The sequence below is a fragment of the Scylla paramamosain genome, chromosome 40 (genome assembly GCF_035594125.1).
Source record: "Scylla paramamosain isolate STU-SP2022 chromosome 40, ASM3559412v1, whole genome shotgun sequence".
NCBI classification, from domain to species: domain Eukaryota; kingdom Metazoa; phylum Arthropoda; class Malacostraca; order Decapoda; family Portunidae; genus Scylla; species Scylla paramamosain.
The window spans coordinates 9,863,766-9,879,655 of NC_087190.1; the positions used below are offsets into that span (position 1 = coordinate 9,863,766).

General features: G+C 34.4%; 2 protein-coding genes across 2 annotated transcripts; both read right to left on the reverse strand.

The window, feature by feature from the left end:
- Positions 1-279: 279 nt before the first annotated feature.
- LOC135092626 (dnaJ homolog subfamily C member 17-like) lies at positions 280-687 on the reverse strand. The gene has a single exon (XM_063991231.1). The coding sequence runs from the start codon at positions 685-687 to the stop codon at positions 280-282; it is 408 nt and encodes a 135-aa protein (XP_063847301.1).
- A 60-nt stretch (positions 688-747) lies between these two features.
- Positions 748-12,136, reverse strand: LOC135092627 (golgin subfamily A member 6-like protein 24). The gene is made up of 3 exons (XM_063991232.1): positions 11,155-12,136; positions 2,401-2,631; positions 748-884 (listed from the first exon to the last, which is right to left on the reverse strand). The coding sequence occupies exons 1-3, from the start codon at positions 12,134-12,136 to the stop codon at positions 748-750; spliced, it is 1,350 nt and encodes a 449-aa protein (XP_063847302.1).
- Positions 12,137-15,890: the final 3,754 nt, after the last annotated feature.

Here is a 15,890-nt window from a genome sequence, read left to right on the forward strand (position 1 = left end):
CTGCCTTTCTTCTTCCTTCCCCACCTCTTCCTCCTCCTCCTCCTCCTCCTCTTCTTCTTCCTCTTCCTCCTTTTCTGCATTTTTCTTGCTCCACTTCCTCTCCCATGTCTTATCCTTCTTCATCTGGTTCTTATCTTTCCGGCGCTTCTCTCATTCTTTTTTCCTCTTCTCCCAATCCACCCCCCTCTCTTCATCCTCCTCCCAGTACTTCGCTCTTTCTTCCGCCCGCTCCTCTTCTTCTTTCTTCTCTTCCTTCTCTTCCTCCTTATTCTCTTTTTTCTACTCCTGCTCCTCTTCCTCCGATGCTTTAATGTTCTGCTTCTTTCTTTGCCTCTTCTTCCTTCGTTCATCGTCCTTTTCCCGCCACTGGTCCTCATCTCTACGCTGCCGCTGGCTTCCATCCTCTTCCTTCCATGCCTTTTCCTTCCTTTGCTTCTTTCGCTTCCTCTCCCCCTCCTTCCTTTCCTGCCTTTCCTGTGGTTCCCCGCCGGCCTCCTCCTGGCGGCAGAGCGACTCGTACGCCGCCTGCAGCTGCTGGAACCGCACGGTTGCAGCAACTGCGTCGCCCGGATTCTTGTCGGGGTACAGTTCGAGGACGTTTCGTCGATAGGCCCGCTTGATCTCAAGAGGAGCATCGCGGGCCACGCCGAGCACAGCGTGAATGCTTCTGGCAAAATGGATGCTCATCCTTGCTTTTGCCAGAGTAAGCAGGTGTTTCGAAGTGAATCCACTTCTAGTCACTGCCACTTATTGGTAGATTTCTTTTACTAAGTACACGCGATATGATTTACACAGTACACACTTGAGAACTGAGACACTGATATGACAGAGGTGAAGTGATGCTTCGACGCTCTCTCTCTGGTGACTGACTTCTAGCTGTTTTACTGAAGAAGAGAGGGGGAAGAGAAATAAGAGTTTGTACACATTGAAGGTAAAGTAGGAAATAGGAAGGACAGGAGGAGTTAAAAGTTGGCGGGCTGTCCACCTTGCTGTTCTTGTGTAAGATTTATGGTGAGTTTTTTGCTGGCTGGAGATCAAGGTAGGAGTCGCCAGTCAGGTTTCTTTACTGAACCTAGACAGTTGCTTTTATTTATTTATTTATTTATTTATTTATATTTATTTTTAAAATTTTATATACTGATTTCTTCTTATTGTTCTTGTTATTCTTTTTTTATTATTTATTTAGTTATTTATTTTTTATTTTTTTCAATACCAAGGAGTGTACAAGTACATAATTGTACTAATATTTTTTTCTTTTGCAGGTGCTTTACTGGATTCAATATTCGTTATATAAGTAAACCCTGATCAGTACTGAACTAGGTGAGTAGAGGTAAGTATTAGTCCTAAAACATCAGAAACTAAAAAAAAAAAAAAATAATAATAATAATAATAATCCCTTTTTTTCTCCTAAGCAATAAAGAAGGTAAAGTATAAATCTTAAAAGGCAAGTAACTCAGGTAACTTATGATATACTTTTTTTTTTTGTATGCAATAAAGAAGATTTAATAAACTGTTTATCCAGTCACTTTGTTTCATCATCCTGTAAGTCTGAGACAGAGCAGTGCTGGGAAAGGTAAGTAGGAATACCTAGTAAGTACTGACTTGTTAAGTGTAAACTGAAGGATTATTCATGTGGTGTGGAGACTCGAGGTGTTTTAGCGACTGAGATGTGGTTGTGTGAAACTGAGGAGTCGGGCAAGTTTGTATACTAGATAAACTGCTCGGGAGATTTTTATTATATCCTTCTATGTTTACTTGAGCATGAATTAGATTTTTATAGATATAATGATCGTCCAGGTGTAATGGTGTCCAGACTTTTGCTGCCTGTTCGTGAAGTTTGATATTTATAGGTTGTGTTTTGGTAGCTTTATGAATTTCCTCTGTGGTGAGTGTATGTGGGTACTTTTGACCTGCAGCGAAGCGAAGTAGTCTATTTTGTACTTCTGTAGAATACTAATCTGGGTAGTGGATAATACATAAACAGGGACAGGGGGATATTCTAAAATGGGTATTACTAATGCTTTAACCAGGCGTGTTTTAATTTTGGTTGGTAGATCTCGTAGAATATATAATTTCCTTAGTGCAGCATTGGCTTTATTCTTTCTTTTTATGGTGTTTGTTTTATATCCGTAACTGTTGATTTTGAGGCCAATGGTCTTTTCCAGTAGATTTAAATTCTATTTCAGTGCCATTTATATTTAGTGGGTGTGTGACTCTGGCGTCGAAGTGTAACGGAGTGGACTTCTGTATGTTAGTTTTTATTTTGCATTTTTCCTCAAATTTATTGATCTTTATTATTTCTCTCTCAGTGATGATATTTATTATAGATTTAGATCTTCCTTGATATCCAATAACTTGTGTCATGTCATCTGCATAAGTGATATATATGTATATATATACCTTTGTAGGGTTTTCTGATGTCATTGGTATATATGGTGAAGAGGGTTGGCGAAAGCACACTGCCCTGAGGCACTCCACACTCTAAGTTGATGTTTGGACCTGTGTAATTATTTATTTTGACGCGGGCTTTCCCATCATTCAGGAAGTCACAGAGAAGTCGTTCAATGGTTGATGGAAGTTGCAGATGTAGTGTTTTGTATTTCAAACCGTTATGCCACGCTTTGTCGAATGCTTTGGATATATCACGTAAGATTATATGGCACTGCCTCTGTTGGCTTTGTATTGAGCTATTTGCTCGGTGATTAATGCTAAGGCCATATGAGTGCCTTTCCCCATGCTAAACCCACACTAAATTTTCGTTATAGAGATTATTTATTTCTAGGTGTTTTCGTAATCTGTTGTTGATAATTCTTTCAAAAGTTTTTTCCAGGGACTTCCAGAAGTGAAACTGGTCTATAGTTTTCGACCTGGTGTGGAGATTTATCAGCTTTGGGTATTAATAATTGAAGCTTTCTAGTGGTCTGGGAAGTAACTAGATGAGAGGCATGCATTAAAAATGTCTGAGGTGGTTAAATGCGGATTCAGGTAATTTGTTAAGGATGGTTTTGTTAACGCCTTTCCTTCCGGGTCATGTCTTTTTGGTATGATTGCAAATTTGCTTGATGTCTTGTGTGGTTATTTCTTGGTCCAGTTGTGGGTTGTTTAGCCTGCTGATGTCTGCGTTGTGAAATGGTGTGATTCTATCTAGGTTGTTGTGTAGGTATTCAAATACTTCGTGGGGTTCTTCCTGTTCTACTTTATCTTCGTTATCGTCTTGGCTGAAAATCCTGGACCAGTGTTGTCTGTGCAGCTCTTCTTTGTCTGGCGTAGAGAATACTTTGGTGTTGCGGGAGTTAATTAGGTAGTGGGCTTCTGGAATGGACTGTCCTGTCAGGTTCTTATTTTTTTTCCAAAAGAACTCTGGGTTAGGGAAGCTTGCAGCGATGTTTTGTAGAATTTTGCTCCAGCTTTCGTTGGAATTTATAATAAGAGCTTCGGATAGATAAGTTTTTATGGTTTTATAGGTTAAGAAGTGGTGTGGTGTCCAGCCGTAAACTGTTGAGTGGTGTTTTATTGCGTTAAATTGAGAGATTATTTTTTGTGTGCGATAGCTGAGGTTGGGGTGTGGTAGAGGGCGCAGGTGCATGCAAGGAATGTGTGCGTCTATTGAAGTTTCAGTGATTTTGTGGCAGTATGTGATTGGTGTGTCTATTACCTCGAGGGCAATGTTGTCTAGGTTATTGTGTTTAGTATTGTTGTCAGTGCTTTCTTGGAACAGGCTCCACCTTGCTCTTTTAAAGTCAGGTCTGGGAGGTATTGGTACATAAATGGGTGAAGACGAAATAGTAAGGTTGACGGAAGAGTAAGGTAAATTGGGATGTGGTCACTTGTGAGACGTCCCTGTGAAATATGAGTGTTGTGATGAGTTTTGTTAATTTGTGAGTATTAAGTCAGAATTTGTTCCTCTCCGATGGGTGAAAAAGTAGGAAAAGGAGAGCCAATATGTTGAATCGTCTTGTTTTTAATTAATGTGCTAAGCTGAGTGCCAAGGATGGGGTGGTTGGCGTTAAGGTCGGCAATTAAGTAAACTGGCATGTTTCTGCGGAAGAGTCTGCGGAAGAGGTGAAGTCTTGGATTGGAATGTATGGTCTTAAAACTGTCACTGCGCTGCTTGTGTCCTGCTTCTCTCCTTCTTGTCTGTTGTCCTTGTTACGAGCCACACGTTAGAGTTGGAGTCAAAACACTTTCAAACATAATTTTCTTGGCTGTTAGAGGTACATGTGCATCCTTCAGTAGTGGACATAATACTCCTGTTCATTTATTATATTGCAGTATTCTATCGATTATTTCTTGTTTATTATTTCCTTTTGTTGTAAATACACTTCCTAAGTATTTCACTTCGACGTCTTTGACTCTGCTTCCCTGTATTTCCACCACGATGTCTTTTTATTCCCCTCTACAGACTTTTATTTATTTATTTTTTTTTTGTCCACATTCGTCTTTAAACGTGCATTTGTCAGTACCTCGTGAATGTCAACAGTGCTCCTTCCAAGTCTTGCCTGTCGTCACTCCATACGGCTGTATCATCCGCGTATCCCATTGTGTCTCCTTCTCCTGGTTGTCTATGTCCCCTTTTGTAACACTTCATTATTGCATCCATGTCATCCATCGTCTTTCCTTTATTTATTATATTTTTTATTGATTTTCTTTTCTTTTACTGTATTTTGAATTTAGTCAATATTTATTTCGTATAGCTATTTCTATGTTTTTTTTTTCGCCTTTTCTCAGTTTATTATATTTTTGTTTCTTTTTCTTTTGGTGTATCTTAAGGTTACTCTTAATGTCTATTTTTTTATGTTCTATATCTGTTTCTACATCTTTTTTTTTTCTTTTCTTAATTTATTGTTTTATTGATTTTTTTTCTTTTAATGAAGATTAAATTTACTCCTAATAGCTATTTCATAGCTATATTTTTTATTTATTTAATTTTTATTTCTTTTTCTTTTAGTGCACCTTAAGTTTACTTTTAGTATCTATTTTCTATATGTATCTTTTTTTTTTTCGTCTTTTCCTTATTTATTATATTCCATTAATAGTTTTCTTCTAGTGTATCTTAAGGTTACTCTTAATATCTACTTTCTATATCTATATCTACATATATATCTATATCTATCTATCTATCTATCTATCTATCTATCTATCTATCTATATCTATATCTATATATATATATATATATATATATATATATATATATATATATATATATATATATATATATATATATATATATATATATATATATATATATATATATATATATATATATATATATTCTTTTCTTTTCTTGATTTTATTATATTTTTTATTGATCTTCCTGTTTATCTTAAATTTACTCTTATTTTCTATATATTTATTTCTTTTTTTCGTCTTTTCATAGATTATCATATTTTTTTAATAATTTTTTGTGCATCTTAAGTTTACTCTTAATACCTATTTTTTATATATATTTCTAATCTTTTTTTTCTTTTCTTAATTATTATATTTTTTTCAGATTTTTTTCTTTTAATGTATCTTAAATTTACTCTTAATATCTATTTTCTATATATTTTTTAATTAATGTATTTTCTTTTAAATCTATCTTAAGGTTACTGTTTATATCTATTGTCTATGTCTATATATATTTTTTTGTCTTTTTCTTAATTTATTAGATTTTTTTATTGTGTTTTTTTTGTGCCTCTTAAGGTTACTCTTAATATCTATTTTCCACATCTATATCTATTTCTGTATCTTTTATTTTCTTTATTTTTTTTCTTTTTATTGACTTTTGTGTTATTATATTTTGACACCATAACAGCAACGTAACATTGCAAGTCATCATCTAACACTGCCATTACACCACTCGTCACTACTCATCCTGTCTTTTCTCTTTGCTTTTCTTTTCTTTTCTTTTCTCTTTTTCTTTCAATCAATTGAATTTTTATTGACTTTTTTCTTTTATTACATCTTGAGTTTACTCTTGATATCTATTTTCTATATCTATATTTTTACTTCATCTTTTCTTAACTTATTATATTTTATTTATTTTTTTGTTTCGTTTGGAATATCTGGAGGTTAGTCTTAATATTTATATCTATTTCTATATTTTGTTCTTTTCTTAATTTATTTAATTTTTACTTATATATTTCGTTTTACTCTTAGTATCTATTTTCTATATTCTCTATTTCTACATTTTTTCCTTTTCTTAATTCACTATATTTTCATTTATTTTTTCTTTAATTGTATCTTAAGTTTACTCTTAATATCTCTTTTTTGTGTTTATTTCTTTGTATTTTTTCTTTTCTTAATTTATTTAATTTTTATTGACTTTCTTTTAGTGTATCTTAAGGTTACTCTTAATATCTATTTTCTATATCTATATCTTTTTTTATCTTCTTTTCTTAATTTATTTAATTTTTTATTGATTTTTTTTTTGTTTTGTTTTAGTGTATCTTAAGGGTACTCTTAATATCTGTTTTGTATATTTATTTTTTTCGTCTTTTCTTAATTTATTTAATTTTTATTGATTTTTCTTTTAGTGTTACTTAGGGTAACACTTAGTAAATGTTTTGTATATCTGTATCTATTTTTGTATTTTTTTTTTTACTTTTATTAATTTATTTCATCTTTATTGATTTTTTTTTTTTTTGTTTCTTGAGTTATTCTTAATATCTATTTCCTCTATATATATCTTTTTTTTTTTCGTCCTTTTTTAATTTCCTATACTTGTATTGACTTTTTTCTTTGAGTGTATCTTTAAGGTTACTGTTGATATCTATTTTCTATATCTTGCTTTACTTCTTACTTCGGCTCCCAGTTAGAGATGAATCTCTGCCAGTGGGGCAAGCCTCCTCATCCATTCTCGTCTGTCTTGCTTAGTCCCTTGTCTTCTAAGTTTCTGTATTTCTGCCATGTTGTATCTATCCAGTGTCTCCTTAACAGCATCTCTCCATCTTTTCTTGGGTCTTCCCCTCGGCCTATTACTGTTTGGTCCCCATTCCATTTTCTTTTGGCAATTCTTGCCTCGTCCATCTTCTCAAGATGTCCCAGCCACCTCACCTGAGCCGCGTCTATTTTGCTGAACACTGAAACAACTCCAATATCTTTTCTGATTTAATTATTTCTGATTTTATCTCTTCTTGTCTTTCCTGTAATCAGTCTTAAAACTGTCACTGCGCTGCTTGTGTCCTGCTTCTCTCCTTCTTGTCTGTTGTCCTTGTTATGAGCCACACGTTAGAGTTGGAGTCAAAACACTTTCAAACATAATTTTCTTGGCTGTTAGAGGTACATGTGCATCCTTCAGTAGTGGACATAATGCTCCTGTTCATTTAGTATATTGCACTATTCTATCGGTTATTTCTTGTTTATTATTTCCTTTTGTTGTAAATACACTTCCTAAGTATTTAACTTCTTCGACGTCTTTGACTCTGCTTCCCTGTATTTCCACCACGAAGTCTTCTTATTCCCCTCTACAGAATTTCATTATTTATTTGTTTTTTTTTTCACCTTCATCTTTAAACGTGCATTTGTCAGTACCTCATGAATGTCAACAGTGGTCCTTCCAAGTCTTGCCTGTCGTCACTCCATACGGCTGTATCATCCGCGTATCCCATTGTGTCTCCTTCTCCTGGTTGTCTATGTCCCCTTTTGTAACACTTCATTACTGCATCTATGTCATCCATCGTCTTTCCTTAACTTATTATATTTTTATTGATTTTCCCTTTTTTTTTCTTTAAGTGTATTATGCATTTAGCTATTTACTTTCTATATCTATTTCTATATATTTTTTTTTTGTTCGCCTTTTCTTAATTTGTTATATATTTTTTTTTCTTTTGGTGTATACTCTTAATATCTATTTTCTATATTCTATATCTGTTTCTACATTTTTTTCCTTTTCTCAATTTATTATATTTTTATTGATTTTTTTCTTTCAGTACATCATAAGATTACATAAGATTGAACAAGAAATAACGGGTTCAGAACAAGAAATAACGGGTTCAAGCTTGAAAAATTTAGGTTTAGGAAGGAGATAGGAAAAAATTGGTTCTCAAATAGAGTGGTAGATGAGTGGAACGGACTCAGTAATCATGTAGTTAGTGCTAGGACACTAGAGAGCTTTAAGAGAAGATTAGACAAGTTAATGGATGGGGATAACAGATGGAAATAGGTAGGAGTGTTTCATACAGGGACTGCCACGTGTAAGCCTGGTCGCTTCTTGCAGCTTCCCTTATTTCTTATGTTCTTATGTACTCTTAATAGGTATCTATTTTCTATATCTATTTCTATATTTTTTTCTTTTCTTTATCTAATTTTTATTGACATTTTTTCCTTTTAGTATATCTTAAGTTCACTCTTGATATCTATTTAATATAGATTTTTTTGTTTTCTTAATTTATTATAATCTTATTGATTTTTCTTTCTATTATTTTAATATACATTTTCTATATCTATATCTTTTCTTTGTTTTAATTAATTTAATTAGATTTTATTTTATTGTATCTTAAGTTTACTCTTAGTATCTATTTTCTATATCTATATTTTTTTCGACTTTTCTTAATGTTTTATATTTTTAGTGTTTTTTTTCTATAGCTGTGTCTTAGTTTATTCTTAATATTTATTTTATATATCTATATATTTTTTCTTTTCTTAATTTATTATTTTTTTATCGTTTTTTTCTTTTAGTGTATCTTAAGGTTGGTTACTCTTAATATCTACTTTCTGTATCTATATGTATATATATTTTTTTCTTTTCTTGATTTTTTATATTTTTATTGATTTTTTTTGTATATCTTAAATTTACTATTAATATCTGTTTTCTATATATCTATTTCTTTTTTTCGTCTTTTCTTGAATTATTATATTTTTGTTGATTTTTTTTCCTTTTGGTATACCTTAAGTTTAATCTATTTTCTATATCTATATCTATTTCTACATGTTTTTTTCTTTTCTTAATTTATTTTCTATACATATATTTTTTTTCTTTTTTGATTTGTTTATTTATTTTTTTTTATTTTAGTGTATCTTAAGGTCACTCTTAATATATATTTTGTCTATTTTTTCTTTTCTAAATTTATTTGATTTTTTTTTTCTTTTAGTGCATCTTAATGTTATTCTTAATATCTATTTTCTATATCTATATTTTCTTTTCTTTTCTTTTTTTTCTTTTTATTGACTTTTGTGTTATTATATTGGCATCATAACGTAGACATAACACTGCAAGTCATCACCTAACACTACCATTACGTCACTCATCACTGCTCATACCTTAAATTTACTCTTATTATCTATTTTCTATATATCTATTTTTTTTCGTCTTTTTCTTAACTTTTTATATTTTTTTCTTTTTCTTTTTTGTGTATCTCAAGTTTACTCTTAATATCTATTTTATATATCTATTTCTATATTTTTTTTCTTTTCTTAATTTATTATATTTTTACTGATTTTCTTTCTTTTAGTGTATCTTAAATTTACTCTTAATATCTATTTTCTATATATTTTTATTTATTTTTTTTTTTCTTTTGGTGCATCTTAATGTTACTCTTAGCGTCTATATTTTTTTTTCATCCTTTTTAATTTATTTGATTTTTATTGTTTTTTTTTTCCTTAGTGCATCTTAAGATTAATATCTATTTTCTATATCTATTTCTACATCTTTTTTTTTTCTTTTCTTAATTTATTATATTTTTACTGATTTTCTTTCTTTTAGTGTATCTTAAATTTACTCTTAATATCTATTTCCTATATATTTTTTTTCTTTATTTTTTTCTTTTAGTGCATCTTAATGTTACTCTTAACGTCTATATTTTTTTTTTCGTCCTTTTTAATTTATTTGATTTTTATTGTTTTTTTTTCTTAGTGCATCGTAAGGTTACTCTTAATATCTATTTTCTATATATATATATATATATATATATATATATATATATATATATATATATATATATATATATATATATATATATATATATATATATATATATATATATATATATATATATATATATATATATATATATATATATATATATATATATATATATTTCTACATCTTTTTTTTCTTTTCTTAATTTAATATATTTTTACTGATTTTTTTCTTTTAGTGTATCTTAAATTTACTCTTAATATCTATTTTCTATATATTTTTTTTCTTTTTTTCTTCTTTTAGTGCATCTTAATGTTACTCTTAACGTCTATATATTTTTTTCGTCTTTTCTTAATTTATTTGATTTTTTTTTCTTTTAGTGCACCTTAAGGCTACTCTTAATATCTATGTTCTACATCTATTTCTTTTTTTTTCTTATCTTTTTTTTTCTTTTTATTGACTTTTCTGTTGTTATATCAGGGCATCATAACAGCAACACAACATTCCAAGCCATCACCTAACACTGCCATCACTATTCACTACTCATCCATTTTTTTCTATCTTTACTTATTCAGTCTTATTCAGTCTTTTTTTTTCGATTTTTTAATTTTTATTTTTTTCCAGAATTTTTGAACGATTTCTTTAAAACCAAACGCTATTTTCTTCCAACGCAAAGGCCGCTTATTGCATTCATCGTCTCGTTTTCTGTCCCGTCCTGCGTGTTCTTCCTGTCCTTTCTCTTCCCTTTCTCTCTCTTCCTGTTCCCTCCTCTCTTCCTCATGTTCTCTTCTCATCCTTTCCATCTTTTCCTCCTGTCTTATTCCCTCCACCTCTTGCTGCTTCCTCCTTTCCTCCTCCAGGTGTTGCCTCAATTTTTCCTCCAATTCCTGCTGGCGTCTCACTCTCTCCTCGCCGCGTCTCTTTATCCCCTCTCTCTTCCTTCTCTGCCTCACTGCCTTCAACGTCCTCTGCAGCCTCCTTCTCCCTCCATCCCACCTCCCTTCTTCTTCCTCCTGTTTACTGCTTTCATTTCCTTCCTCCTCCTCCTTCTGGTACTCTTCTACTCTCCTTCTCTTCCTTTCCTCTTCTTCTGTCTCCTCTGTTTGTCGCTTCCTTCTCATCCTCTCCTGTTCTTTTTCTCGCCTGATGTTCTCTTGTTTCTTCTCTTCCCTTCTAAGCCTCTCTTTCTCTCTCTCTTCTTCCTCTCGTCTAACCTTTTCTTTCTCCTTCTCTTCTTCTTCTCGCCTAATCCTTTCCTTCTCTTGGTGTTTAACTCTCTCTTTCTCCCGCTCTTCCTCTTCTTTCCTCCTCCTGCTTTCCTCTTTCTCCTTCTCCTCCTCCATCTCCCTCTTTCGTTCGTTCGCCTTTCTCTGTTCCTCATGTCGCCGTCTTCTCATCCTCACCTCTTCCTCTTGTTGTCTCTTTCTCTCTTCCTCTCTTCGCTTCTTCCTTCTCTCCCTTGCATTCTGCTTACTCACTGGTTTCTCCGCTTTCCAGTTCTTCTCCTCCTCCTTCTCCTCCTCCTCCTGCTCTTCCTTCTCTGATCTTTTATTCTTCCTCTTCCTCTCCCATGCTCTCTCTTTCTTTATTTCCTCCTTGTCTTTGCGGGGCCCCGTCTCCTGTTTCTTTCTTTCCTCCCAGTCCATTTGCCTTTCTTCTTCCTTCCCCACCTTTTCCTCCTCCTCCTCCTCCTCCTCCCCTTCTTCCTCCTCCTCTTCTGCTGTTTTCTTGCTCCACTTTCTCTCCCATGTATTTTCGTTCATCTGATTCTTATCTTTTCGGTGCCTTCTCTCATTCTTTTTCTTCTTTTCCCAGTCCTTCCCCCTCTCTTCATCCTCCCAATACTTCGCCCTTTCTTCCGCCTGCTCCTCCTCTTCTTCCTTTTCTTTCTCCTCATTCTCTTCCTCCTCCTCCTCCTCCTCTTCCTCCTCCTCCTCCGGTGCTTCGCTGCTCTGCTTCTTTCTCTGCCTTTTCTTTTTCTTCTTCCGTTTATCGTCCTTTTCCCACCACCGGTCTTCCTCTTTACGCTGCCGCTGCCTTCCATCCTCTTCCTTCCACGCCTTTTCCTGCTGCTCTTCTCGTTTCCACTCCCCCTCCTTCTTTTCCTGCCTTTCCTGTGGCTCCCCGCCGGCCTCCTTCTGGCGGCAGAGCGTCTCGTACGCCGCCTGCAGCTGCTGGAATCGCACGGTTGCAGCAGCTGCGTCCCCCGGGTTCTTGTCGGGGTGCAATTCGAGGGCCTTTCGTCGATAGGCCCGCTTGATCTCCTCCAGGGGAGCGTCGCGAGCCACGCCGAGCATAGCGTGAATACTTCCGGCAAAAGGGGGACTCATCCTTGCTTTTGCCGTAGTATTCCGCTGTTAATTTGCTTCTAGTCGCTTTTTCTTGCTGATAGATTTTTCTCCCTGATGATACTACACGCGAGTACGATTTACACTTGACAATTAAGACGCTGTTACGACAGGGGAGATGTTGCTCCTACGCTCTCTCTCTGATGACTGATTTCTGGGTACTCATACTGGCCTTTTTATACGGAGGCAGTGGATCACGATCAGGAGCTGACCAATCAGATTGTCGGAAGACAGCCAATCAGATGCTACAATTTGAGGTACATGAACCACAGTGACCGTTATTCTGGCCAATCACCTGCGAGGAAAGGCAAGACAGGAGGAATGTGAGGAAGTGCGGAAACTCCCTTGAGAGTGGAGTTAAAAGTGAAGAAGGTCAAAACAGGGCAGACTCACCACGTGGAGACATCAGACACGAGGAACACAATGAACAGTGAAACATACACCATTAATGTAGAGGCGGCGCAACGTAAGGGCTTTTTAATCTTGACAAAATTGATGCAGTGAGGATTCTGACGAAAGCGAAACTCAAGTGTTCTAGTGAACATCATGCTGCGTGAGGGTATTCTTGACAGTGACAAAATTAATGTAGTGATCATTTTAGCGAAATTGAGCGTCGGTGATGTAGTGAACATCATGACGTGCTGATGTGAGAGAAAGCGAAGAGAGGAACTGAAGAAGAAAGAGGCATGGTAAGAAGAGGAAGGAAGGCAGCGGCGGCACAGAGAGAAGGACCAGTGGTGGAGGAAGACAGTGCATACAAAAATCAAACTAATATCTAAACCCAACAAAATAACTACAGACCCATTAAACTTTAGACCTGTATCATCACTAGAAGTACCGGGTAAAATATTCGAAAAAAATAATCAACATTAGAACCAGAACCTACCTAGTATCAAATAACAAACCACCACAGGGGCAACACGGGTTTCGCCAACATCGCTCTACGGATACCGCCCCACCAATCTGATTAATCTAAAATTTTTGACCATATGATGCAATGAACTTTGGTTATGAGTTCCCAAACTTTACAGCTGCTTGTTTTGTGGATGAAGATCAAATCAAGTATATGAAAGAGGTCCAAAACTTTTATAATTGAAATCATAAACCAAGTTCCAATGAGGTTACGAGAAAATGTAGACATTCTTCTCTTGGTGAAATGTTTTCATCCATCTATTGCCACATCTCTGACAAAGGAGTCTCTTGCCCCTATTGGTGCAAGGTTTAGGTCTGCATTTGAGGATGTGGGTGATCTTGAAAATGAATGGATTAACCTTAGACTTCACCAATGGCCCAAAAGTTGCCTAGATAATGTAATAGAGTTTTGGGGCGAAGTGACTGAAAGGAAAAACTGCAGGAGAGAAAAGTTTCCCAAGTGTTTCAGGCCTTGCAGTGACATTATCATCTCCCCCTTTTTTAAATGCCTCAGTGGAAAGAATCTTTTCACAGATAAATGCTGTTCACTCAAAACTGAGAAATCGCCTTTCTGTGAGATCAGTTGAGGCATTACTGCAAATTAGATGGGGACTGTCTCGTTACTTTGAGTCATGTCAGTTTTGAACATACTGATGACATGCTTAAAAAATTCAATGCCAAGAGTTCAGGGGAAGAGGAAGAGAAAGATCAAATAATTGCTCTTTTAGTTGTTTTAAATGAAAGGGACAGAAGGTATATGTAGTTGATGCACTGTCCTAAAGGAAGGAGCTTTTTTTTTTTTTTTTGTAGTCATTGTGCAGGAAAAAAAAATTATGGAACACGGAATATTCTTTGTTTTCTTATGCTATTAAATATAAACTGCAAATTCTGTATTTTCCCACTTCTGAGTATTTTTTTTTCTTCTCTCTCTCTCTCTCTCTCTCTCTCTCTCTCTCTCTCTCTCTCTCTCTCTCTCTCTCTCTCTCTCTCTATATATATATATATATATATATATATATATATATATATATATATATATATATATATATATATATATATATATATATATATATATATATATATATATATATATACATACATATATATATATATATATATATATATATATATATATATATATATATATATATATATATATATATATATATATATATATATATATATATATATATATATATATATATATGGACACTTATTTTTGACTACCGCTTTGGACCCTTTTATGGGATTGTCATTTCAGTGGGTTTTTTTTTTTTTCATTGGAATTTTGTTGCCCTTGGCCAGTGTCCCTCCTACATAAAAAAAAAAAAAAAATATATATATATATATATATATATATATATATATATATATATATATATATATATATATATATATATATATATATATATATATATATTGTCACGCTGCTCTGTTCACACCTCAGCCGCCAAGTGTGTACCCAGTGTGACTACCTCTGCAGTGTGTGGGTAAGCTGTTGTTGCTGTGAAGTGTGCATCAATTCTTTCACTGCGGCATGCAAGAATTAATAGCACTTAAATCATTGCATGGAATCTTTTTAATCATCTGAAAGAAAGAATGCAGTAAAATAAAAAATCAGTTTTGCAATTTTTCGCCAGTGCAATGTTTGGGAGTGGGTGTGGGGCAAGGAAAGATGTCTCAGAGTGGTTAGTAATTAAAGAAAGACATGCCAGATAGTGAAAGGGTTGAGTGCTCCAGGTACTTCATTATTTTACTTTTGTCCTGTTTGGAATCTATGCCCTTGGAACTATGCCGAACCAGGACGAGGGTTCGCTACTTACATCTAGTGCGTCGCAGGATAGTGTTTCTTCCGTAACCGCAGGTGTTGCCGTCAAACCACCACCCTTTGATGAGACTTCAGTAACACGCTGGTTTACAATAATTGAATCACAGTTTGTTCTTGCCAAGATCACTGTTTGAAGTACTAAATTTCACCATATATTATCAAATTTGCCACTTAGAGTAATCAATCAATTGAGTGATGAAGTCATCAATTCTTCAGACTATGGTGAATTAAAGCAATCTTTGATACCTCTTTTCACCAGGTCAAAACCTGAACTTTTTGACTCTCTTGTTAATCAAAATAACATAATGTGTGACAGACCTTCCACGTATTTGAGAGAGTTGCGTAAAATAGCTGCTCAACTAGGGGTGGATGATTCCTTTATAAAGTTAAAATTTTTGAAAGCATTACCTAGTAGCATCAGACCTCTCCTAGTGACATATGAGGAGAGCTCTACACTAGAGGAACTGGCTCGTGTAGCTGAGACATTATTGGCCTATGGCTCAAGTAATGCGAGTGTAAACAACAGCGCTAATGTTTCCATGGTGGAAGGTGGACAAGGGTCCAGGCCTGCGAGCCGGAACAGAGATAATGGTAATAGAGGCCCAAATTTCACTTCAGCTTGTCAGGATAATGTATTTTCTAGAACTTATGTTCCCATTGGAGTGCGCGCTTTTCATGAAGGTCAGCGTCCTCAGGTGTGCAGGTACCATCTGTATTATGGTAACAGGGCAAAATCATGTAAACGATGGTGTATACTTTCTTCTACAGCTTCTAATATTTTGCCAGATTCTCGCCCTAATTCTCGTTCTTCTTCCCCCGCTCGCGTATTCCACCAGGCGGGAAACTAGTAGGGCAGTCCATAGAAATATCAGTTGCGACCGTCGGACTGCCACTTAGAGTAAGTGCCACAATCGGTTGCAAGAATTACCAATTTTTGATAGATACTGGTTCATCACTTTCGCT